This window comes from Zophobas morio, unplaced genomic scaffold (genome assembly GCF_036711695.1).
Source record: "Zophobas morio isolate AGI-343-1 ecotype UQ-CSIRO unplaced genomic scaffold, CSIRO_AGI_Zmor_V1 ptg000006l, whole genome shotgun sequence".
NCBI classification, from domain to species: domain Eukaryota; kingdom Metazoa; phylum Arthropoda; class Insecta; order Coleoptera; family Tenebrionidae; genus Zophobas; species Zophobas morio.
Window position 1 is genome coordinate 7,236,668 of NW_026972111.1, and position 24,429 is coordinate 7,261,096.

The 24,429-nt window shown below is 34.3% G+C and overlaps 4 protein-coding genes across 5 annotated transcripts; 1 reads left to right on the top strand and 3 right to left on the bottom strand.

The window, feature by feature from the left end:
- Positions 1-419: 419 nt before the first annotated feature.
- LOC135123042 (uncharacterized) lies at positions 420-2,409 on the bottom strand. Of its 2 annotated transcripts, XM_064047540.1 has the most exons (3): positions 2,192-2,409; positions 990-2,136; positions 420-937 (listed from the first exon to the last, which is right to left on the bottom strand). In XM_064047540.1, the coding sequence occupies exons 1-3, from the start codon at positions 2,368-2,370 to the stop codon at positions 905-907; spliced, it is 1,359 nt and encodes a 452-aa protein (XP_063903610.1). In that variant the 5' UTR covers positions 2,371-2,409; the 3' UTR covers positions 420-904. The 2 variants fall into 2 exon arrangements, with proteins under 2 accessions (XP_063903610.1, XP_063903608.1); XM_064047538.1 differs by having other exon boundaries at positions 420-2,136.
- Positions 2,410-5,168: 2,759 nt separating this feature from the next.
- Positions 5,169-6,746, bottom strand: LOC135123783 (uncharacterized). Its single transcript, XM_064048660.1, has one exon. It carries the CDS (start codon positions 6,744-6,746, stop codon positions 5,169-5,171), a length of 1,578 nt encoding a protein of 525 aa, XP_063904730.1.
- A 3,822-nt stretch (positions 6,747-10,568) lies between these two features.
- On the top strand, positions 10,569-13,316 carry LOC135123784 (uncharacterized). The gene is made up of 5 exons (XM_064048661.1): positions 10,569-11,208; positions 11,271-12,368; positions 12,414-12,959; positions 13,040-13,224; positions 13,296-13,316. Exons 1-5 carry the CDS (start codon positions 10,569-10,571, stop codon positions 13,314-13,316), a joined length of 2,490 nt encoding a protein of 829 aa, XP_063904731.1.
- Positions 13,317-17,891: 4,575 nt separating this feature from the next.
- On the bottom strand, positions 17,892-19,793 carry LOC135123043 (uncharacterized). The gene is made up of 2 exons (XM_064047541.1): positions 19,587-19,793; positions 17,892-19,531 (listed from the first exon to the last, which is right to left on the bottom strand). The coding sequence occupies exons 1-2, from the start codon at positions 19,790-19,792 to the stop codon at positions 18,067-18,069; spliced, it is 1,671 nt and encodes a 556-aa protein (XP_063903611.1). The 5' UTR covers position 19,793; the 3' UTR covers positions 17,892-18,066.
- Between the last annotated feature and the right edge of the window lie 4,636 nt (positions 19,794-24,429).

Consider the following 24,429-nt stretch of genomic DNA (forward strand, 5'->3'; position numbering starts at 1 on the left):
TTTTGCTGCATATTTTCCGCTCTCTAATAATAATTGTTAAAAATTTTCACGTTTTCCATTTTAAGATTTTAGAATTTTTTTCATTTTTCGATTAGGGGATTTTAAAACGTTTTTCATTAATTCGATTTTTCAGTTTTTCGACCTTTAATTTTTCGATTTATTTCTGGATTTGTCGAAAGAAACTTTAAAAAAATAAAGATAAAGAACGAAAAATTGTGATATAAAATCGTGAAAATGACAATTGAAAATCGGGAAAATGTAAAATAAGAACCAATAAATTGAAGAAACGAAAAATTATGAAACATTGAGTGCATTGATAAACCACAGTTACAGGGTCATAATATTTTGCATCTAAAAGGAAATCTTACCTGTAGTAGGTACTGTAATTTTGAAATAGTGTGAAATAAAAAATAACCAAGTTTACATAAAAAACATTCTTTTATTAACGGGAGAAACCCCTTTATTTGATATCTATCTAAGAATTGTGTAGGTCTGTGGTCTTAAGTATAATACATATAATAATACAAATGATTATAAACTAAAACTAAAGCTAAATACAATTAAAATGAAATTTTCTTGTTTCGTTATTCTAGCCACTGGGACACAAATCTAGTATCATATTTACCAATTAAATAACAAGAAAGCAAATTCTTGAAATTAGTGTTTATATTTCAAGGATGATACAGTTTCGTCTCGAAGGTAATAATTTTTTTATGAGTGGTACTGAGAGGAAGCCCGTTAAGAAGAGAATAAAATTGCTTTGTAGTTTTTATATTCAATTTATTAATAAAGTGTTTCCTGAAAGCATCCCTACTTATTTCAACCAGAAGAGGCACGCGGGGATGATTTTTGATTCTTTCTAGGATGTCATCAGGGAGTTTTTTACTTTGTGGAAGTATCGACATTAGTTTGTGCAGATTGGGGCACGCAAAGTAATCTAAAAGATCGTTATTATCAGCATACTTAAATTTTTCTGGAATTATATCTACATTGGAAACGACATCACAAATAAAATACATTAACGTATTTTCGTAGTAATCAGATACAGGAGTAAGTGGAACACGATTAGGGGGTCGTAAGCTTGTGGTGTCCTCTTCGACATCATCGTCAGTGCCCACATGTAAAAGAAGTCTGAATAACTCACAGTAACCATATTTTTCAAAAACAATCTTAAAAAGTGTGCTATTAATTTTCAGACCGTGCAATATTAAGTAAATAAATAACTCTGTTGTTGTAGATTCATTGTTCATTTTACTTATATAAAAAAAAATTTCGCGATTTCCCAGAATACTAATAAATTCCTCAACACATTGACTTATCGTTTGACTTCTTTCGAGAAGCAAAAGTATTTTTTTCAGTGTTAGATTTGTGCCAAACAACCGTTCATAATAGTATTTTCTGTAATAACCAATACAAGATCGCGGCCACGGCGTAGACTTATAAAAGACGAGTTTTTCAAAAATTTCGCAAACCATTGGATTGCATTTATCCAGAACTAATTCAAAGTAATTATCTTCAGTGTCAAGTAGGATATATAAGAGCTCAGCAAAATCCGCCTTTTTCATTTCGGTCGCAAAAAAAAATTCCACATCGTGTTCAAAAATTTTGTGGAATAGCGGCGATTTCTGCTTTGCAAGTATTAACAAAGTCTTAAACATGATGTCACAAGGTAAATGTACATCAAACGTGTACAAAAACAAAAGTTCTTGGACAAAATCAGTTTGTTTATATTCCACAGCAAGTTCAAATGCGTTGTCTCCAAATTTATCGAATAGATCAGCCCCACAACATAAAAAAGTGGCTATAATTTCATCGTTGTGCTGTTTTCTAGGATTAAGAAGTGAGTACAGTAATGGAGTAGCGCCGTATCGATCCTTGATGTATGCATTAATCCCTTTGTCTAATAATAAAAGTTTTGTTAATCTTGAAGGAGCGTCAACCAATCGATCCAGGTAAGCAGTGGACCAGTCGTCCACCTCTAAGGAAGCTCCTTTTTCGAATAATACAAACGAGAAATGGTCATTTTCTTCACGGAAATGATTAATGGCGTATTTTAGTGCTGTTTCCCCGGAGGTGTTGCGAATCTCCAGATCATCCTTATCTTGTAGTTGTAATAAATAATCGAATATATCTCTCCTGAAGCGAAGTTTGTGTCAAATTTGGACATCTATATGAAACATTGCTTATTTACCGATTGTGTCGTATGGCTTCCTGAAGTAAGGTAAAACCAGCTTCATTTTTTTCCCGATTTAAGGACCTCGAAAAATGCTTTTTGAAGCAATCCACATTATTGTTTTTGATAGCTGCTGTCAAATTTTCAACGAGTTGGCAAGACTGCACTGGAAGGATTTCATTTTGAAAACTTTCCATTGCTGGACACTGAGACACAGCTCACTTGCACAAATGATATGATCGATATTTTATCAGTAGTCCATGGATTATTATTATCACTTATCACTCTTATCAGTTTAATCACATCATTATTTTTATGGAAGAGAAAGTAGGTAAATGACGACCACATAAACAACATTGTTTCCAACGCGTCATATATATGTAGTAAATTAGAAAATGTTTTATCAGTAAAAGATCTTGTTAAGAGAAAAATTGTATTTATTGACAACTCTCACAATTCGTCTTGTTATTCTATTCACTTGTTGTTTTTTCCTCTCCCCAGCCTGCTAACACAACATCCCCATTTTAAGCTAGGTTACGTAGTCTTTCAAATAAGCAGGCCTCTTTGAATTCCTAGTTGACCGCCGCAGAGGAGGAACAGACCATGGAGGTGACGACACAACATTATCAGATGAATTATGAATTCCTGTAGTGACATTGGTGCTGACTTCTCTGGAACTTTTATTCATTAATTTTGAATCAATGTTGACACTATTTTCAGAAGGCTGAGGCTGAGGCAATGTTGAAATGAGCGGAGGTGATAAAATATAATAAGGAGCTGGAACTAAATGATATCGGTTACGCCGATAGATTCCAAAATTAGTTTCCACCATGTATGACCGTGGTTCTCTTAAGACATCTATTATTTTCCCATATATTCGTAAGTCGATTACCCAAACACTGTCGCCTTGTTTCAGTTCTGATAAATTTCGGGCCCTATGTCTTTTATTAAACTGGTCAATACTTGTATCTTTAGCCTTATCCTCCCTTTTAAAAACAAGTTTAGCGTTAACATCTTTATTTAATTGACTTGGCAAAATAGGCAAATGTGACCGTAGTTTCCTATTCATGAGAAGTTCGGAAGGACTATATCCGCACTCTAATGGTGTAGTACGATAAGCCAATAAAGCTAAATCTAAACCACCAGGATTTTTTTTAATAAGACTCTTGGCTATTTTTACAGCCGCTTCAATGCAACCATTAGATTGAGGAAAGTAAGGACTACTAGTAATGTGATGGAAATCATAATCATAAGCAAATTTTTTAAATTCACTTTGGAATTGTGGACCATTATCTGACCTTACAATTTCAGGAATGCCAAAGCGACTGAATAATGTCTTCAGTTTAGCAATAATGACGGATTCTGTCATTTTATTTAATTTCAATATTTCAAAGAATCTTGAGTAATAACCAGTCACTATTAAGTACCAACTATCAATTTTAAACAAATCTAGTTCAATTTTTTGCCACGGACGTTCGGGAAAAGAATCCTTTAAGAAAGGTTCTTTGAAATTAATTTGATGTTCCACACATTGAGGGCAATTTCTAATTAAATTTTCAATCTGTGAAGAAAGACCTAACCACCACACAGACGTTTTCGCTCGTGCGCGACATTTAACAATCCCCTGATGTCCGCGATGTAAAAATTCTAAACACCTCAACTGCAAAGAACTAGGAATAATTATTCTATTATTTCGCAACAAAATATCATGGACAAAAGAAATTTCAAATTGATATTGGTAGTAAGGACGTATATTCTCCTCTAATTTAGTCTTAGCAGGCCACCCAGTTATAGAATAATCTTTTAACATTTGACATATAGTCTTTGGCCTGTTCTTGTTTAATTTCTTCAATAAAGTATGGTTTTACTTGAACAGATTGTACTATCAAATTAACATGTGCCTCCGTTTCATGAGCCAACTCGTCATCCTCTGGACTACGCGAATCTCCTGAAAAATTTCTTGATAACGCATCAGCTACTGTTAGATTTTTTCCTGGTACATAATAAATTTCATAATCAAACCTCATTAATCTAATTCTGAAACGCTGTAAACGAGGTGTTAAATCATCTATGGGTTTTGTTTGTAAAACTTGAGTTAATGGTTTGTGATCAGTTTCAAAAGTTATTCGTATTCCGGTGATATATTCTCGAAATTTTTCTGCTGCCCAAGTTAATGCAAGTGCTTCGCGTTCAATCTGAGCATATCTTTTTTCAGTAGGTGAGAGTAATCTAGAAGCATAGGCAATAATTTCTTTTTTGTTTTCATTACATTGCATGAGACATGCACCCAAACCTTACGACGAAGCATCTGCAGAAATAAAAATCTTCTTAGAAGGATCAAAATACGCTAAACAAGGACTAATTTGTAATAAGTGTTTAACTGTCCCAAACGATTCTTTTTGAGAAACACCCCACAAAAAATTACATTTTTCTTTAACAACGAAGTTAGTGGTTCTAAAATTTCTGAACGATTAGGAATAAAGCGACTAGAAAAATTAATAATTCCCAAAAATTGTAACAATTCTTTTTTGTTTGTTGGTTCTGGATACTTATTTATTGAAGAAATTCTGTCTGGATCAATAGAAATACCTTTGTCAAAAATTTGATGACCTAAAAATTGCAAGGATTTAACTCTAAATACACATTTATCGTTATTTAATGTAATCCCTTCAGCAGCTATTCGAGAAAGAACTTCGTTTAATATTTTATCGTGTTCTTCAATAGTCGCAGCAAAAATCAAGATATCATCAATATGACTAATTACACCTTCTATTCCAATTAGAATTTTAGTTAACAAGATCGAAAAATATTCTGGGGCACAAGAAATCCCAAACGGAAGTCTCTTAAATAAAAATCGACCAAAAGGGGTTATAAAAGTGGTTAAATCTTGACAATTTTTACTTAATTTGATTTGATGGAAGCCTGATGTAGTGTCCAGCTTACTAAAATAAACTGCCCCTTTTAACCTAGCTAAGATTAATTCTACCTTGTTTATTTAGAAATAAGAACGCAGAACAGCTGTATTTAAACGGGTGTAATCCACACACAATCTAATTTTTTCACCTTTCTTCACAACTACAATTGGACTGACCCAAGGAGTATAATAATCAACAGGTTCTATTATATTTAATTTTTGTAATCGTTCTAATTCCAATTTTAGTGAATCTAATAAGGCGAGGGGTACTATATGCGGTACAGATTGTACATAAGGTTGAACACCTTCTTTTACTTTTATCTCCATTTCAGTTTTAAACGTTCCGATATTACTAAAGATTCCTGGAAACTTTTCCGAAACAATTTCTTTTAATGAACTATTATTAGCTATAGTATTTAAATTTAATAAGCCCTCATTATTGTTCAACAGAATAATATTTAAATTAATAATCGCTGTCCTCCCTAGAATAGGTTTTGTCAAATTTTTTATAATAAACAACTCTGTTTTAAACAATTTGTCCCCTTGGATCAAATTAACAGGCATAGTACCAAGAACCCCCAGCTTAATCCCAGACGAGCCAGAAATAATTTTATTTGACTTACGTATTTTATACAATAAATTCTCGGGCACATAATGAAAGGGTAGGCAAGAAACGTCAGCACCAGTATCTACTAGAAACTCAATAACTCTGTTTAACCCTGAAAGAAATAAGGAGGCGATCCATTCTTGAGTATTAATTTGGTTTAAATAAATCGTCCCTACAAGATCTACGTCTTCTTCTTCAGAAAGTAACTCCAAAGATTTAATCATAACACTCCTACATACTCTAGCAAAATGTCCCTTTTTCTTGCATTTTCGACAAACTACTCCATTAGCAGGACACTTATCTCTGGAATGAGGTTGCAGACCACAAAAAGGACAGCGCTTATCACACTGATGCTTCAAAGACTCATTCTGAAACGAGTTTTCTTTCTTCCTATCACCCGTATCGCTACCATTGTTAGCATTTCTTGTCTCAACTGACAATTTTGCAACTTGACGCTGACGCATGTCGTTTTGAAGTTCTCTGTTCTGCTCAGCCTGAATTTCAGCTTGTTTTGCAGCCAATACGCAATCAGATAAAGTTAAATTTGTTTGCAATTGTAAACGCTCACTAGTCCGGGAGTCCAGCATTCCAACCACTATGCGATCTCTTATCAATTCTTCTTTTAGTGCTCCGTAGTCACAACTCTCAGCCAGGGAATGAAGACTAGTAATGAAACTCTCCACTGACTCCCCCGGTTTCTGAACTTTGGAATTAAATTTGTAACGCTCAAAAATTATATTTCTCCTTGGAACAAAGTGATTTTCAAAACACTGTAATGTCTCAGCATAACTCTTAGGTGTAACTGCAGCTTGCAATAAAATATCTTCAGATTCTTCTCCCATGATATACACCAATAAATTTATTTTCTCCTCTTCCGGCTTATCATTCTGTCCCGATATGGACATATATCGCTCAAACCGCTTTCTCCATTGGGGCCACGTATTAGGCATAGAAAATGTAAATTTTTCTGGTGGACTAACATGAGCTTGCATATCCATCGCCGGACTATGCGTTACCTTTACCGAATTAGGTGTTCCTTCCGGTCCAGTCATGAACTATGTAATTTCAAATCACTATTTATATCTTCTCTGCTATTTCTTCGTATGATTTTAACGAATATACGATAATCCCACCGCTGCCAACATGTTTTATCAGTAAAAGATCTTGTTAAAAGAAAAAATGTATTTATTGACAACTCTCACAATTCGTCTTGTTATTCTATTCACCGTCGTCTTCGTTGATTCACTATTAGTGAATTAAAAAATTGAAAAAGAACTCTATTTATTACAAAAAAAAAAAAACTTAAGCCCCACCCACCCGCCCGGATCTCAATTGTGATGAATTTTTCGTTCCGAATCAGACCGAAGGGCGGAATTTAACTGCAAAATCCTCATTTCTCTACAAGAAATTATCATATGAAGTATGTTTTTACATTAATATTTCTCTAAAAAATTCTACCCTTTTAAAAACATATTTAATATAGCAATTTCTTTTAGAGAAATAAGGAGTTTGCAAACTAAACTCCGCCCTTCAGCTAATGATGAATAAAGCAGTCATCACAATTGAGAAGGGGTGGGTGGGCGGGGCATATATTTTGTCCATTTTTTCCTTAATATACAGTCTTCTTTTCCCAACAAGAAATTGAAAACATGTTTCACTGTCCTGTTATTGAAAAAGAACTCTATTTAAAAACTTAAGCCCCACCCACCCGCCCGGATCTCAGTTGTGATGAGTTTTTCGTTCCTAATCAGATCGAAGGGCGGAGTTTAACTGCAAAATCCTCATTTCTCTACAAGAAATTATCATATGAAATATGTTTTTACATCAATATTTCTCTAAAAAATTCTACGCTTTTAAAAACATATTTCATGTGGCAATTTCTTCTGGAGAAATAACGACTTTGTAAATTAAACTCCGCCCTTCAGCTCATGATGAATAAAACATTCATCACAATTGAGAAGGGGTGGGTGGGCGGGGCCTATATTTTGTTCATTTTTTCTTAAGATATGAAGTCTTCTTTTCCCAACAAGAAACTGACAACATGTTTAACTGCCCTGTTGTTGAAAAAGAACTGTATGTATTAACAAAATAAATACTTAAGCCCCACCCACCCGCCCGGATCTCAGTTGTAATCAGTTTTTCATTTCTAATCAAATCGAAGGGCGGAGTTTAACTGCAAAATCCTCATTTCTCTCACAAAACATTATCATATCAAATGTTTTTACGTCAATATTTCACTAAAAAATTCTTGTAGAGAAATTAGAATTTTGCAGACTAAACTCCGCCCTTCAGCTCATGATGAATAAAACATTCATCACAATTGAGAAGGGGTGAGTGGGCGGGGCCTATATTTTGCCCATTTTTTATTAATATACGAAGTCTTTTTTCCCAGCAAAAAACTGACAACATGTTCAAATATTTCGTTGTTGAAAAAGAACTCTATATATTAAACAAAAACAAAATATAAGCCCCACCCACCCGCCCTGGTCTCAATTGTGATGAGTTTTTCATTCCTAATCAGATCGAAGGGCGGAGTTTAACTGCAAAATCCTTATTTCTCTACAAGAAATTATCATATGAAATATGTTTTTAAATCAATATTTCTCTAAAAAATTCTACTCTTTTAAAAACATATTTCATATCGCAATTTCTTGTGGAGAAAGTAGAATTTTGCAAAATAATAGTGAATCAACGAAGACGACGCTATTCACTTGTTGTTTTTTCCTCTCCCCAGCCTGCTAACACAACAGAAAACAAGTTTCATAGGACTTTATTTTAAAGTACGAATTCCAAAATTATATTAATAATTTTTGTATTTAGCATTTTTTTTTAATAAAGATTGTATGTAGATAATAATTTTTTAAATTTTGGGGCATTTTATCGTAGTTGGTACGACAAATGTCAGATTTGAAGTTTAAATTTTGACAATAATAAAATACTATTATCAAAATGTGAAGGTGAAGACAATCTTATACTCCCCGAAAAAAATTGCAGCAGTTCCAAATTTAAACTTGTCCGAATGCTCCGAAGCTCCACATGTGCAGTTATATGAATCACGTGGCAGTAAAATGACTAGCAGTACAAGCGTAGAGTAAGCATTTATTGTATTCACTGAAATACTAATATAACATAGATCAGCAACTAACATAGGGTACGAAAGTGATGAATTCTGGGTAGTCTGCAATGTACATCGCTAGCGAACAAATGGATTTAAAAGGCTGAGTGCGTTTTGCTCAAATGGTACCATTGAATTAAAACAACATCTATTACATGGCGACCCTGCCATTGAAGATCCTGCCAATGAAAACCCTGGTACCAAAGAATTCTTTTCGAAAAAAGACACACCAGGCATAAAAACGCAGCAGTTCAAGGAACATATCGTCATAAACAGCAATGCTGGCGATGCACGAGATCATAACAATAACTATCATAGTGTTCTTAGTCGGATTGCTAGCCGTGTTCGTGGGAAAGATTTGCAAAAAAATGCTTCAACAAGAAAATTGTACGGGAGATTGGGAGATCTGAAAGCCAGGAAGTAGTCTAAGAGGAAACCCAACCCAACAACGATGCCACCCGTAGTCAGCCACAGCAACCATCTTCGTCGGGAACAAAGTAAGTGTAGTTTGTTGCAAACAGATTATTTACTAGTGGTGAAGTAATGACTTTGATGAGCTTGTTGCCTTTGATGAATGGTAACGAAAGTGTCACTAAACAACTGATTGATGCCACAGAACTGTATAATTCCTTGCTAGACGATGATGAGAAACAAGCTCTTACTATGTTCTTAAGAACATAGTAAGAGCTTTAAAGTTACGCTAACAGAAAGCACGAAAATTTGGTTAAAGAATCTGTATATTTCAAATGCTCTTTTAGTCCAGGATTTGAGACGTTTCTTACTGACTAAAAAGTCAGCCGCATCTGTATCCGCACAGTTAGTTGAAATTAGGCAAAATAAAATGTCGATTGAGGATTTTTGCAAACAGTTTGCAGAACCCTAAACTTCGCACTATCATAAAGGCACGAGATTATTCCAAATTAAATTAATGAAGCGATACGTGGATCTAAAGACGAAATGCTTCCACACAGTCTAGTAGAATTTTCAGTTTGCATCGAGGAAGTTATCGTAACACAGTCAGAGGTTGTAGTCATAACTCTAGAAACAATCAAAGATCGGATTACGGAAATTTTAATAAGTGTAATAACTCTGGTAATCGGGGAAATTTTGAAAATCATCAATTGCGATAAAGTACCACTATCTTTGCCTAATAAAATGTGTGACACTGACCAAAATCTTATCACCGAAAAAACCGTAAATACCACTATGGAAAAACTTAACAACAAAGAACTCTCACTTTCGCTTAAAAAGGACATCAAACAGGTCACAGAAAATTCTTTGAACGGCGCCGCAAGTGGTCCAAAACCCAGAAACCACAATACTAATCCTGACAAAAGGCATTATCGAAAATCTAATTTGATAATTGGCACTTCCAAAAATGAGAATAAAACCGAATTGGATTCGTTTATGGTGGCGTCTCAGAAACCTAGATATTATAACTTGCATCTGACTAGAGTGGATCCCTCCGTACCTGTAGAAAAATTTCTACATACATCCAGACCAACCTTAAGACCAAGGCTAACAAAGAAGTTGGAGTGAAATTGGAAAAGCTCCAGTCAAGGCGTCCAGAAGCATACAGCTCATTTAAAGTTACAACGGATTACGAATTTAGGGATATTATTCTGGATCCAGAATTTTGGCCGAATGGGATAGCAGTCAGGCCCTTTTCCAAAAGACAACCTTCAAGTTCACATACTTCTGAGAAAGATGTAAATTTTCAACCTCAGGACGTAGGAATAGCGCAAACCTAAAGTCCCTTATGATTTACTACCAAAACGTAAGAGGTTTGAGGATCAAATTTGTAGATTTTTTTACGTCTGTTTTAACTGAAGCATATCCTGTTATTGTGTTAACTGAGACTTGCCTTAATGACACGTTTAGTAACACAATATTGATAGATAAGAGATACACTGTCTACCGTAAGGACCGGTCTGCATCAACCAGTAGCAAGAGCAGAGGAGGAGGAGTTCTGATTGCAGTTTTGAACACCTTTCAGTCAGAAGTTATTGACTACGACCTGTACTCAACTCGTGAAGAAATATGGGTGGTAATTTACATAAATGGGTCAAATAAAATGCTGTTAGGAGCTGTTTACATACCACCGGATTCGAACACAGCAGTGTATGAAGAACACGCTTCATTTGTCGAACATTTGACGTCCGACTACAACGAGGACATAGTTTGTGTTGTGGGTGACTACAATCTACCAGTTCTAGAATGGTGTGTCGCTCCTGATGGTGATGGCTTTGTGCCGCTTGGAGTTAGTAAAGACGTGGAGCAGATTGTCTGCGACGGAATTTCATACTGCGGTCTTTCACAACTTAATAACATTAAGAATGATAAAGGTTCAGTTTTGGACTTGATTTTTTCAAACTGGTCCACCACACTCGTTCAACAATGTGAGCCTTGATCAATTCGGATGTGTTCCATCCGACCTTATCTATTCACTTTGATATTCTAGGTAATGATCCATTGAATATTTGTTTAGATTTTAGGAATGCCCAGTACGATAGAATTATCGACAATTTGTTTAGCTTTAATTGGTCCATTTTGAATGAACAGAGTTGTATCAATCAAACTGTTGAGTTGTTCTACGATTTTCTTTATAGACTTATTGACTGTTACGTTGCAAGTAAACGTCCACATAAAATTAGTTGGCCCAAATGGATTAGTGATCAATCAAAATGTTTAATCAAACAAAAGAAATTTGCCCACAAGAAATTTAAAATTTCCAACCTACAGTCCGATTATAATATTTTTGTAAATTTACGCAAAGCATGTAAAAAATCGGTTCTAAACGACAGAGAGCTTTACATTAAAAAAGTTGAAAATGATGTGGTAAGTGATAGTAAAAGTTTCTGGCACTTTGTAAACGAAACCAAGAATGATAAACATACTATGCCTTCTTTACTTCATCTCGAGGACGTTCAAGCGACAGAAGGTCAGGACATTGCTAACTTATTTGCAACGTTCTTTCAGTCAAATTATTCTAATCTCTCTGCTACTTCTGACTATGTACGAGAACCTCAAGGTTATTTATTAGGTGTTAGCAATTTTGTTATTACGGTTGAAGATATTGTAAATAAAATCCGCACTTTAAATGATAAGACCAGTGTCGGGCCTGATAAAATCCCGGTAGTTTTTTTGAAAGCGTGTGCAGAATCGTTAGCGTATCCTCTTTATGTGATATTTAATAAATCTATACAATTATCACAATTTCCTAAAATCTGGAAACAGTCTTATGTAGTTCCAATACACAAGGGCAACTCTAAATCAGATGTCAAGAATTACAGGGGGGTTTCTATTATTTCAGCTATACCAAAATTATTTGAAGCTATTATTTATGATAAATTGCAGAAAATTACAAAAAATTTTATAATGGAGGAACAGCATGGCTTCTGTAAGGGTAAATCTACTAGCTCCAACTTATACAAATTTGTTAACTTCGTAAGTACTGCGTTAGAAGATGGTAACGAAGTAGACACTATCTACACAGACCTAACCAAAGCGTTTGACAGAGTCAATATCAATATACTAGTATCTAAACTGCACGCAGCTGGTATCAGGGATCCTCTCTTATCATGGATAGGCTCATAATTATTAGAACGAGAACAAATTGTCAAGGTAAAGGGATTTTTTTCCCAAAATATTAAAGTAACCTCAGGCGTGCCACAAGGGTCTCATTTGGGACCTTTACTTTTCAATATATACATAAATGATCTTAAAGAGTTTATAGATAAGACGGGATTTCTGTTATACGCGGACGATCTAAAACTGTTTCGCGTTATCAGGACAGATACTGACTGCGCCTTACTACAGAAAGAGCTGGATGGATTTGTTGCCTGGTGTAAAATAAACGGTTTAGAAATTAACATAAGCAAATGTAAAATCTTAAGGTTTTCACGCAAAAAAATGCTCATGCTGTTTGACTATAACATTGAAGGTAATAAATTGGAGCATGTCGATGTCTTCTGTGATTTAGGTGTATATTTTGACAGGTCTGTAAGTTATTCACATCATGTGGATGATGTTGTCAATAAATGTAATAAGCGTCTAGGTTTGATAACCAGAATTACTAAAGAGTTCTCTGATACGCGACCAATCATTATATTATATATGTTAGTTTCATACGATCGTTGCTTGATTATGGGTCAGTCATATGGACACCTAATTATAAGACTGCTAAAAAGCGATTAGAACGCTTGCAAATGAAAATAATAAAAACCCTAGCGTACAAATCTAACATAGGTTACAACAACAGCGATTATGTAAAACTTTTAGAATATTTTGGTTTACCTGCAATAGTAACGCGACATAAATATCTTGATATATGCTTTGCCTTTAATCTACTAAGCAATCATATTTACTGCCCCAGTATATTGGAACTATTTTATCTACACGTGTCAAACTATTCGGTAAGACATAATGACTTATTCCATGTGTCCAATCATCGAACAAATTATGGGGTTCATTTTTCTATTAGCAGATTATGCAAACTATTAAATGAGTATCCCTGTCTAGATCTTTTTAATGTACCACCTAAATGTTTTAAAGCAAATGTGAAGCCCATCCTGAGCTGGTAAATTATTTGTAATTTATTCGTTTTTTTGTTTTTTGTTTTTGACGAAGTAGTGTATTCACTAAAGTGTACAATGTATATATAATGTATGTATGCATGTATGTTCATCTCTTTTGACTTGTACAAGGATATAAATCCGTAAATATATGTATTATTATTATTATTATTATAAAACTTGTCTCTTTCGTTCCAAACATGTTTTCCCCCTTCCTTTCTTATTTCTTTCCAACATTCTTGCAATATTTTACAATCACCTCTCTCATTAAACTTCTGTTCAAATCCAACCGCCCTTTTACCCGCCTCCAGTCTCATTCTCTCACTTTTTGTTTCTTCTCTCACTATATACCGCGGCGTATACTTTCCCAATCCCAATGTCCATTTCAAGTATTTTTTTTTTGCACTCTCTCTATTTTTTCATATTCCCTCCATCCCTAAATCTCAGCTCCGTACATAAATACACTTTTGATCAAACTATCAAACATCACTATTCTTCTCTTATAATCATGTCCAAATTTTCTCTCTCCTATTCCCCATACTATTCCTATCACTTTGTTCGCTTTTTGGACCATTCCTTGAATATGCGCTCTATCTGAGTTATGGCTCTTTAATGTATATCCTAAGTATGGAATCCTTTCACCTGTTCAATGTTCTTCCCTCTCCATGCCCACTCTTCCTTCTCCTTTCTTACTTTCTTCCCAAACACCACCATTTTTGTTTTTTCCACATTCACTTCCAATTCCTGTTTTTTACATACTTCTCGAAACTTTTAATCATTGTTTTCATTTCTTCTCTTTTCTTTGCCACAATCATCAAATCATCTGCGTACGCCAACGACCACACTTTCTCTTTGCCGACTACCACCTCTCCTGTCTGTGCTTTTCTGAACATTTCATCTATATCTCCTAGATAAGCTGCAAACAATGCGGGGCTGAGTGGGCATCCTTGTCTCACTCCTCTACTTGTATAAAAACTCTCGCTCTCTATTCCATTCACTCTCACCCTACTTACTGTTTCTTCATATTCCATTTTCGTTATGTACCACATACGCATCTACTCCCTTTCTCCTCAAATACTCCCACATATTCACGCTATCAAACGCTGCTTTGAAATCTATGAATAATGCGTACTTTCGTCCGCCCTCTTTCCTTATTTCTGTTCCCACTAAATGCCGCGGAATGTACACATTGTCCATAGTACCTCTGCCTTTCCTGAACCTTGCCTGACCCTCTGGTAACATACCCCTTGCTTCCATTTCCTTTCGTAACCTCTCATCTAGTATCATTGCGTATATCTTGTACGCCGTATTGAGCAAGGTGATCCCTCGGTAGTCCTTCACATCACTTTTTTGCCCCTTTTTAAATAATGGGATTATTATACCTTCTCTCCGCTGCCGAGGAAACTTGTTTCCCTTACAGCCTCCATCTACCACTTCCTATATCCTTTCTTTCACACCTTCTGTCCCGAACATCCACGCTTCGTTCTGGATTCCATCCCTTCCTGGTGCCTTTCCTCTTTTCAGCGATTCAAACTGTCGTCCTATTTCATCGTTGTGATTCCTTTATTTATTTTGCAACATTTTTGCTCCCAACCTCCCAATAATTCCATAGAGTGTCTTTTCCATTCCTGTATATTCATTTTCCTACGGACTTCGGTCTTCCTTCTCCATTCCTTGTTTATATATCTCTATATTTTTTCTTCTGTTTTCAGGAACTTTTTTTGTCTTCTCTTCTTCTTCTCGTTTTTCTCTTTTTCTTTCTTTCTATTTTCTCCTATAATTCTCTTTTGCTTTTAGGTACTCTTCTTTCCATCCCTTATTATTCTTCCATTTTCTTAATTTTTCCCTTCCTTTTCTCTTCAACTCACTACATACTCCGTTCTATCCATTATTCCTCCCTTGCCATATGTACATCTTTCTTTTTTCCTCATCTTTCTTCATCTCCTTCCTTGTTTCCATTCAAAATTTTCCATCCCATTTCTTCTATTATCTGCCACAATATTTTCCCGTCTTTGTTATTTGCTTTATCTTTTGGTCCTCCTTTCTCTCTCTTTTCTTTATCTATTATTCTTGTCCCCTTATCGCCTAATCTTGCGTTAAAATCCCCTCCTATATATGTATTTTTTCATCTCCTTTTTCTTTTGTTTCCTTTTCTATGTTTATCTTGGTTTGCTTCATTTTCTTGCTATAAACGGTTATTATTTCCCATCAATTGTTATCCAGCTGTATTACTTTCTTCATTAGTCCGTTTATATTATTACTTCCTTTTTCCAATTCTTGTACTTCTTGTCGAATTCGCATTACTATTCCCCCGCTTGCTCTCCCTTTTTTTTTTTACTTTGTCGCCCTCGACATTCCCACACATATTCTTGTGGTAGTGTCTCTTCTAATTTCTCCCAGTTTTCTCTTTGTACCCAAGTCTCTACTAGTCCCACAACATCAAGTTTTCCCACGTAGCCACTGAACTTCTTATCCTTTTTTCGCAACCCTTGCACATTCCAAAACAGTAATTTCACTCCTTTTTCTCCTAATTTTGTACCAGCTTCCCTTTTTCCGATTTCCCTATTTGCATCTTTTCCTTTGCCTTGTTTTCTTCCATTTTTCCTCATTTTCTTCCTTCTCTTTTGGCTCTTTACTAAAAATTTTCTGCCTTCTTAAGTCTGACCTCTTCTTCATTCCATTCAAAATTTCTACCGTCTACAGTTAACTTGTTATATCCCATTCTAACCATTTTTCCTTTATTTCCCTCTTTTGTTGCTTCTTCTTTTATCTTGTTTTGAATTGTTCTTTCCGTCTTCGCCAGATCATCATTTATGTAAATTGACGACCCTTTTAAGTTCTTCTTGCTTTCCACTACATTTATTTTTTCTTCTCTGTTTTCGAATTCCACTACATAAACTTTCTCTGCAATTTTGTACGCGCTTTTAAGTTTGATATCTACTTTGAATTTCTCTTCTAAAAATGTTGTCACTTTTTCAATTACCTGCTTCTGCTCTCCTGTTTCTATTGCCAATCCCATCATCACTTTATTTCTTCCCTTTTCTCTCTCAGTCATCGTTTTTTTGTGAATCAAGGCACTAATTCCAAATTCGATGATGCAGTAGTTTTGAATGTAGATGGTCTAAATCATGTGAAATTAATACATTGCGAAAATGAACTAAAATTTTTATTAGATTCAGGAGCTTCAGTTAGTGTTATTTTTCCAAATTCTAAATTAATAGGATGTCAATTCATTGATCGAAACGAAAAATGAAATACACAAGCAAATTGACAAAATGTTAAAAAATGGGATAATCGTACATGCCAAGTCTTCAGCATGGTCCTCTCCATTATTAATTTTTCCGAAAAAATCTGATGCTAATGGTGAATAGAAATGACTAATTGTAAGCGATTATCGTGAATTGAGTAAGCAAATTAAAGACGATAAATTTCCTTTACCATCTATCATTGAGATTTTGGATTCATTTACATCTGTCTCAAGGATTTTATCAAGTTGAAATTGACCCAGAGAGTAGACCATGTACAGCATTTATTTATTACCGACAGAGGTGGTTATAAAATGAAACGTCTTCCAATGGGATTAAAAATTTCTCCTTCAACTTTTTCTAGAGCCATGACAATAACTATGGCGGGACTAAATTACGAAAGTTGCTTTGGATACTTGGATGACTTATTAGTTTTTGGTAATAATTTGGCAAATCACAACAAAAATTTAATCAAAATTTTGGAAAGAATGAGATCAGTTATTTTAAAATTAAATCCAACAAATGTGAATTTTTAAGGGAAGAAATTTTGTCTTTAGTGCACGTAATTTCAGCTGATGGTGTATCGCCCGACCTAGACAAAATTAAATGTATTCAAAATTTTCAAATACCGCGAAATGCTAAGATGCAGAAACATTTGTAGCTTTTGCGAACTATTACAGACGCTATATTAAAAATTTTGCTGACATAGCGGCACCAATTTATAAATTGAGCAAGAAAAATGTACAATTTGATTGGAATGAGGAATGTCAAATCTCTTTCGAAACACTGAAAAACTCTCTAGTAGAACCACCAATTTTGCAATATCCAAATTTTTCCGAAACTAACACTTTTATTTTAAAAACGGATGTTTTTTCCATTGCATTAGGAGCCATACTTTGTAACGGAGATGATAAACCAGTTGCTTTTGCTAGCGGAACATTCGATGCAGCCGAATCAAAATACTGTACGATAGAAAAAGGATTATTAGGAATCGTATTTGCAGTAAAACATTTTCGTCCACATTTATTTGGAAGAAAGTTTATTATCCACACTGACCACATTTTCTTTATGGATCTTCTTCAAACTTAAAATCTTTTTCGGATGGTAAATCTAGTATCTAAAAGGAAATCTTACCTGTCGTAATGTAATTTTGAAACAGTGTGAAGCTGGTAAAATAAAAAATAAATAAGTTTTCATAAAAAACATTTTTTTATTAACTGGAGAAACCCCTTTATATGATAACTATCTAAGAATTATGTAGGTCTGTGGTCTTAAATACAATATAATAATACAAATGATTATAAACTAAAAGTAAAGCTAAATACAATTAAAGTGAAATTTTCTTGTTACGTTATTCCAGCGATTGGGACACAAATCTAGTATCACATTTACCAATTAAGTAAAAAGAAAGCAAATTCTTGAAATTAGTGTTTATATTTCAAGAATGATACAGTTTCGTCTCGAAGGTAATAATTTTTTTATGAGTGGTACTAATAGGAAGCCCGTTAAGAAGAGAATAAAATTGCTTTGTGGTTTTTATATTCAATTTATTAATGAAGTGTTTCCTGAAAGCATCCCGACTTATTTCAACCAGAAGAGGCACGCGGGGATGATTTTTGATTCTTTCTAGAATGTCATCAGAGACTTTTTTACTTTTTGGAAGTATCGACATTAGTTTGTGCAGATTGGGGCACGCAAAGTAATCTAAAAGATCGTTATTATCAGCATACTTAAATTTTTCTGGAATTATATCTACATTGGAAACGACATCACAAATAAAATTCATTAACGTATTTGGGTAGTAATCAGATACAGGAACAAGTGGAACACGATTAGGGGGTCGTAAGCTGACGGTGTCCTCTTTGACATCATCGTCAGTGCCCACATGTAAAAGAAGTCTGAATAACTCACAGTAACCATATTTGTCAAAAACAATCTTAAAAAGTCTGCTATTAATTTTCAGACCGTGCAATATTAAGTAAATAAAAAACTCTGTTGTTGTAGATTCATTGTTCGTTCTACTTATACAAGAAAAAAGTTCGCGATTTCTCAGAATACTAATAAATTCCACAACACATTGACTTATCGTTTGACTTCTTTCGTGAAGCAAAATTAATTTTTTCAATGTTAGATTTTTGCCAAACAACCGTTCATAATAGTATTTTCTGTAACAACCAATACAAGATCGCGGCCACGGCGTAGACTTATAAAAGACGAGTTTTTCAAAAATTTCGCAAACCATTGGATCGCATTTATCCAGAACTAATTCAAAGTAATTATCTTCAGTGTCAAGTAGGATATATAAGAGCTTAGCAAAATCCGCCTTTTTCATTTCGGTCGCAAACAAAAATTCCACAGCGTGTTCAAAAATTTTGTGGAATAGCGGCGATTTCTGCTTTGCAAGAATTAACAAAGTCTTGAACATGATGTCACAAGGTAAATGTACATCAAACGTGTACAAAAACAAAAGTTCTTGGACGAAATCAGTTTGTTTATATTCCACAGCAAGTTCAAATGCGTTGTATCCAAATTTATCGAATAGATCAGCCCCACAACATAAAAAAGTGGCTATAATTTCATCGTTGTGCTGTTTTCTAGGATTAAGAAGTGAGTACAGTAATGGAGTAGTTCCGTGTCTATCGTTGATGTTTACATCAATCCCTTTGTCTAATAATAAAAGTTTTGTTAATCTTGAAGAAGCGTGAACCAATCGATCCAGGTAAGCAGTTGACCAGTCGTCCACCTCTAAGGAAGCCCCTTTTTCGATTAATACCAACGAGAAATAGTCATTTTCTTCACGGAAATGATTAATGGCGTATTTTAGTGCTGTTTCCCCGGAGGTGTTGCGAATCTCCAAATCATTCTTATCTTGTAGTTGTAATAAATAATCGAATATATCTCTCCTGAAGCGAAGTTTGTGTCAAATGTGGGCATCTATATGAAACTTTGCTTATTTACCGATTGTGTCGTATAGCTTCCTGAAGTAAAGTAAAACCACCTTCGTTTTTTTCTCGATTTAAGGACTTCGAAAAAAACTTTGTGAAATAGTACACATCGTTGTTTTTGATGGCTGTTGTCAAATCTTCAACGAGTTGGCAAGACTGCACTGGAAGAATTTTATTTTGAAAACTTTCCATTGCTGGACACTGAGACACGGCTCGCATATACACAAATGATATATCGATATCATCTTTCATCAGTAGTTCATGGTTTATCACTTATCAGTTTTTATCTATTTTTATCAGAGAACGTCAGTTCCAACTTTGGGGATATTGTTTACAACACATGTTTGTGATAACTGATAACACACGTACGTAGCAGGTTTATTAGAAAACAAGTTTCATAAGATCTCATTTGAAAGTACTTGCGAATCACAAAATTAAGATTGAAATGTCTTATCAAAATGTATTTTATACGGTTTTTTCTACATCGTTCTTTTTTATTTCCCGAGCGCAAGCGAAGGAAGAATTGTAATAGAGTCCGTCGGCTGACTCTCTACTTTTACTTTTTCTTGACCTTTCATGACCCCTTAAGTACGACTCTGTCCGTCCGTCTGTCTGTCTGCCGTTCCGATTTAACAGAATGAAGAATATGTCCTAAGGACCATTTTAAGTTTAAAAAATTGAACCAGTAGTGGTCCTGAACGAATTTCATCGCAGTTTCTAATTCCATGTGTTTTTAGCATAACCAAACCGACAATTTATTTATTCAATTTATCTCTGCATTCTGGAAAATTTCCCGATCTATGGAAAAACAGTTACCTTGTTCCAATACACAAATTGGGGATAAAGAATTGATTTCAAATTACAGAGAAGGGTAAACGTAAAGCTGACTCAATTTATGGGGACTTAGCGAAAGCCTTCGATAGGATTAACCACAAAATCTTAGTACTCAAACTAAGAAGTATGAATTTTGATGAGATGTTTGTCTAGTGGATTGAAACTTTCATATCAAATAGGTTCCAGGTTGTTAAAATTGGAATCTCGTCTTCAAACACCATTTCTGTGAAATCAGGTGTCCCTCAAGGACCCCACAGTGGGCCTTTATTATTTAATCTCTTTATTAACGACATTTACCTTTCGGCATATTAAAATACTCGTGTTTGCAGACGACTTAAAATATTTAGACTTAAAAAGCTCTGGATTGTGCCCTTCTTCAAAGTAATTTGAATCGAATATAGATACCCATTTTAGAAAATTCAAACTTCCATTGCGGGATATACAGTATTGATTTTACGATTATTTTCATAGTTTTTCTGTTAAATTAAATAATACGTTGTGTAAGTTTAGTTAAGTTAGTTTAGTTTAGTTATTTTGTATTGTTTTTATATTTTTGTTTTTCTGTAGTATCATGAGCGTTCCCGTAAATAAACTATTATTATTTTTAAGACCCACCACTGACCCGGAAATGACCGGCATTCAGGCAAGACTTCTATCATTACGGGTACTAAGACCAAGTAATGATATGCATTGATTAGATTAACAGAACAACTTTCGAGATTCTAGAATTACAGCATACAAATTAGTCTACTATTATTCTCTAATCTCACCCCATCCCCAAAAGTCCAGCGTAACTACCGACCATTTATCCGCGCATCACATGAAAAGTGACCTACACTACTCTGACCTACTGGTGCTAATCTAATCTGACTGACATGATCAGACTGTTCAAGAAACTTACGAACAATATGACATGTTCCTAACAAAACAGCTTTTTGAATTTTGACAATTATTGAATCATTCAAATGCAAAGACTTTAAATTCTCAACTAAGCTATTTGGAACTACACCTACGTTAGAGATAACTAGGGGTAGAATTGAAATTTTTTTAAGATTTAACATGGATTTCATTTCTATCGATAATTGTAGATATTTTGAAATCTTGGTGTCGTATGTTTGAATAATGTTGTTTGTGTTAGGAATAGCAATGTCAATGAGAATGGCTTCGTTCGTGTGTTTTTTGATAAGTATGATGTCTGGTCTGTTAGCTGTAATGTTTAAGTCTGTAAGTATTGTGCGATCCCAGTATAATTTGTATTTGTTATTTTCAAGGAATGGAGACGGAATGTAAGTGTAATAGGGTGTCGTATCTTCAATTAAGTTCATAAGTGTTGCTAATTCTTTGTGAATGATTTTGGCTGCGTTGTCGTGTCTAGCTTTGTAATCAGTTTGTGCTAGGATGCTGCAAGAAGAGATTATGTGCTGGATCGTTTCAGGTTTTGCTTTGCATAGGCGACAGTAGTCGTTTTTTATGTTCGGATCTTTGATGATGTATTTTCTATAATTCTTGGTATTGATTACTTGGTCTTGAATAGCAAACACAAATCCTTCTGTTTCGGCATTATTATTATTATTATTAATATTATTATTATTAGATGGTAAAACACTCATCATCCCCACTAATAATGTAATGACACCACTCAAAATTGTACATAGTAAATGGTTTTAAATTGTATATAATCGAAAAATGACAAATCGTGAAAAGGAAAAATTTTACGTTGAGAACTTGAAAACTTAAAAATCAAAAAATTGCAAAATTGTAAAGTTAAAACTTGAAAAATCAAAAGATTGGAATTAAAAACTGCAAAATTATCAAATAAATTATCAAATAAAATATTTAAAAGTTGAAAAATTTAAAAACTAAAAGAAAATGATAAGTGGAATTTCAAATTCGATTTTATAAGATTTGTTTTTTTTTCAATTTTTCGATATTTCAGTTTATGATTTTCCGATTATACAGTTGCACAATTTTCCGATTTCTCATTTATCCGATTTTTCAATTTGTGATTTTTTTATTTTTAGCAAGTACCTACTGCCCCGCCCACCCACCTTTTATTTTCTTAGAAGAGTGGATCATCTGCCAAAATCAGTCTTATCTTGACAAGTACTAAAGCCAAAGATTAGTTCCCACCCATACCCGCCTCGATCTTAATTCTCAATCATGATGAATTTTTCATTCGTCGGCAGATCATTTGCCAAAATCAGTCTTATCGTAGCGAGTACTGCTACATTTTTCAGTTTTTCGTTTTTTCTACTTTGGAATTTTTCAATTTCTCGCCTTTTAAATTTTCAATTTTTTGATCTTTCTTCCGATTTTTGATTTCTCTGGGCAGCTGAAAAAAACTTTCAATTTTTTGTACAATTTTCCGATTTCTCATTTATCCGATTTTTCAAATTGTCATTTTTTGATTTTTAAATTTTTTATTTTTAGCAAGTACTAGTCCCGCCCACCCCCCTCACTTCTTTAGAGGATATGTCATTTACCAAAATCGGTCTTACACTCAAACACAAAAAAAGAGAGGGTGGGTGGGGCTAGTACCTTTTAAGAAAAAACTGATTTTGGCAAATGACATACTTTCTAAAAAAAGAGAGGGTGGACGGGTGGGGCTAGTACCTGATAAGATAAAACTGATTTTGGCCAATGACATACCTTCTAAAAAAAGACAGGGTGGGTGGGTGGGGCTAGCACCTGATAAGATAAAACTGATTTTGGCAGATGACATACCTTCTATGAACACAGAGGGAGGGTGGGTGGGGCTAGTACCTACTACGATTAAACTGATTTTGGCAAAGCCGCCCTTTATTTTCTTAGAGGATATGTCAATTGACTCATTTTGACTAATGATTTACATTTCAAAGAAAAGATACTAGCCCCGCCCACCCACTCTTGATTTTCTTAGAAGAATAAGTCATCTGCCAAAATCAGTCTTATCTTAACAAATATTAGCCCCCCCCCCCCACCCACCCTGTATTTTCATACAGGATATGTCATCTGCCAAAATCAGTCTTATCTTGACAAGATAACACTGATTTTGGCAGATGACCTACTCTACTAAGAAAATAAGGATGGGTGGGCGGGGCTAGTATCTTTTCTTAGAAGAGTAGGTCATTTGTCAAAATGAGTCTTATTTTAATCTCATAAAATCGAATTCGAAATTCCAGTTTTCATTTTTTTTTAGTTTTTAAATTTTTCAACTTTGAATATTTCTTTTGATAATTTGTTTGACAGTTTTGCAGTTTTTAATTCCAATCTTTTGATTTTTCACGTTATAACTTTCCAATTTTGGAATTTTTTGATTTTTAATTTTTCAAGTTCTCAAGTTAAAATTTTATTTTCGGATTATACAGTTTTACAATTTTACAATTCCTCATTTATCCGATTTTTCAATGTAATTTTTTTATTTTTAGCAAGTACTAGCCCCACGCACCCAGCCTTTATTTTCTTAGAAGAATAAGTCACTTGCCAAAATCAGTCTCTTCTTGACAAGTACTAGCCCCACCCACCCACCCTTTATTTTCTTAGAAGAGTGGGTCATCTGCCAAAATCAGTCTTATCTTGAGAAGTAGTTTATGAAGCCGTGTTGAGTTTTTATCGAAACGTCCAGATTTTTGGGAAAAGAATCAAAATTATAAAACAACATTTTACAATTTAATTTTAAATCTGCAAAACCGAATGCTTTTAAATTTTGTAGATGTTTTAAAATTATGATAAGCATAATAACTTTTAAATCAAAAAACATATGTGCTTCTCCCTCCAAAAAATGATGACGTCAGCTCAAAATTTTGCCGAATAAATCCTGTCCAGATTGTACAAAATATGACGAGTCTACACTTCTGAGCTATCATTCCGTTCACATTTTTTGGATTTGCTTATACAGGATGACTCAAAAAAATCAATGAATGCGTGAATTTATTTTGTTGATTTAATAACTGCAAAACCGAATGCTTCGAAATCTTGGAAATGTTTTAAAGTTATCATAAGCATGGAAACTTTTTGATCAAAATATATTTGCTCATCCCCCT

Bases quoted from the DNA above. Each gene is read 5' to 3' on its own strand.
- LOC135123042 (XM_064047538.1), bottom strand. From the start codon at position 2,370: ATGGAAAGTTTTCAAAATGAAATCCTTCCAGTGCAGTCTTGCCAACTC. The intron at 2,137-2,191 runs GTAAATAAGCAA...ACTTCGCTTCAG, and splicing joins GAAGCCATACGACACAATCG to GAGAGATATATTCGATTATT.
- LOC135123783 (XM_064048660.1), bottom strand. From the start codon at position 6,746: ATGACTGGACCGGAAGGAACACCTAATTCGGTAAAGGTAACGCATAGT.
- LOC135123784 (XM_064048661.1), top strand. From the start codon at position 10,569: ATGATTTACTACCAAAACGTAAGAGGTTTGAGGATCAAATTTGTAGAT. The intron at 11,209-11,270 runs GTGAGCCTTGAT...TTGATATTCTAG, and splicing joins CACCACACTCGTTCAACAAT to GTAATGATCCATTGAATATT. The intron at 12,369-12,413 runs GTATCAGGGATC...CATAATTATTAG, and splicing joins ATCTAAACTGCACGCAGCTG to AACGAGAACAAATTGTCAAG.
- LOC135123043 (XM_064047541.1), bottom strand. From the start codon at position 19,792: ATGCGAGCCGTGTCTCAGTGTCCAGCAATGGAAAGTTTTCAAAATAAA. The intron at 19,532-19,586 runs GTAAATAAGCAA...ACTTCGCTTCAG, and splicing joins GAAGCTATACGACACAATCG to GAGAGATATATTCGATTATT.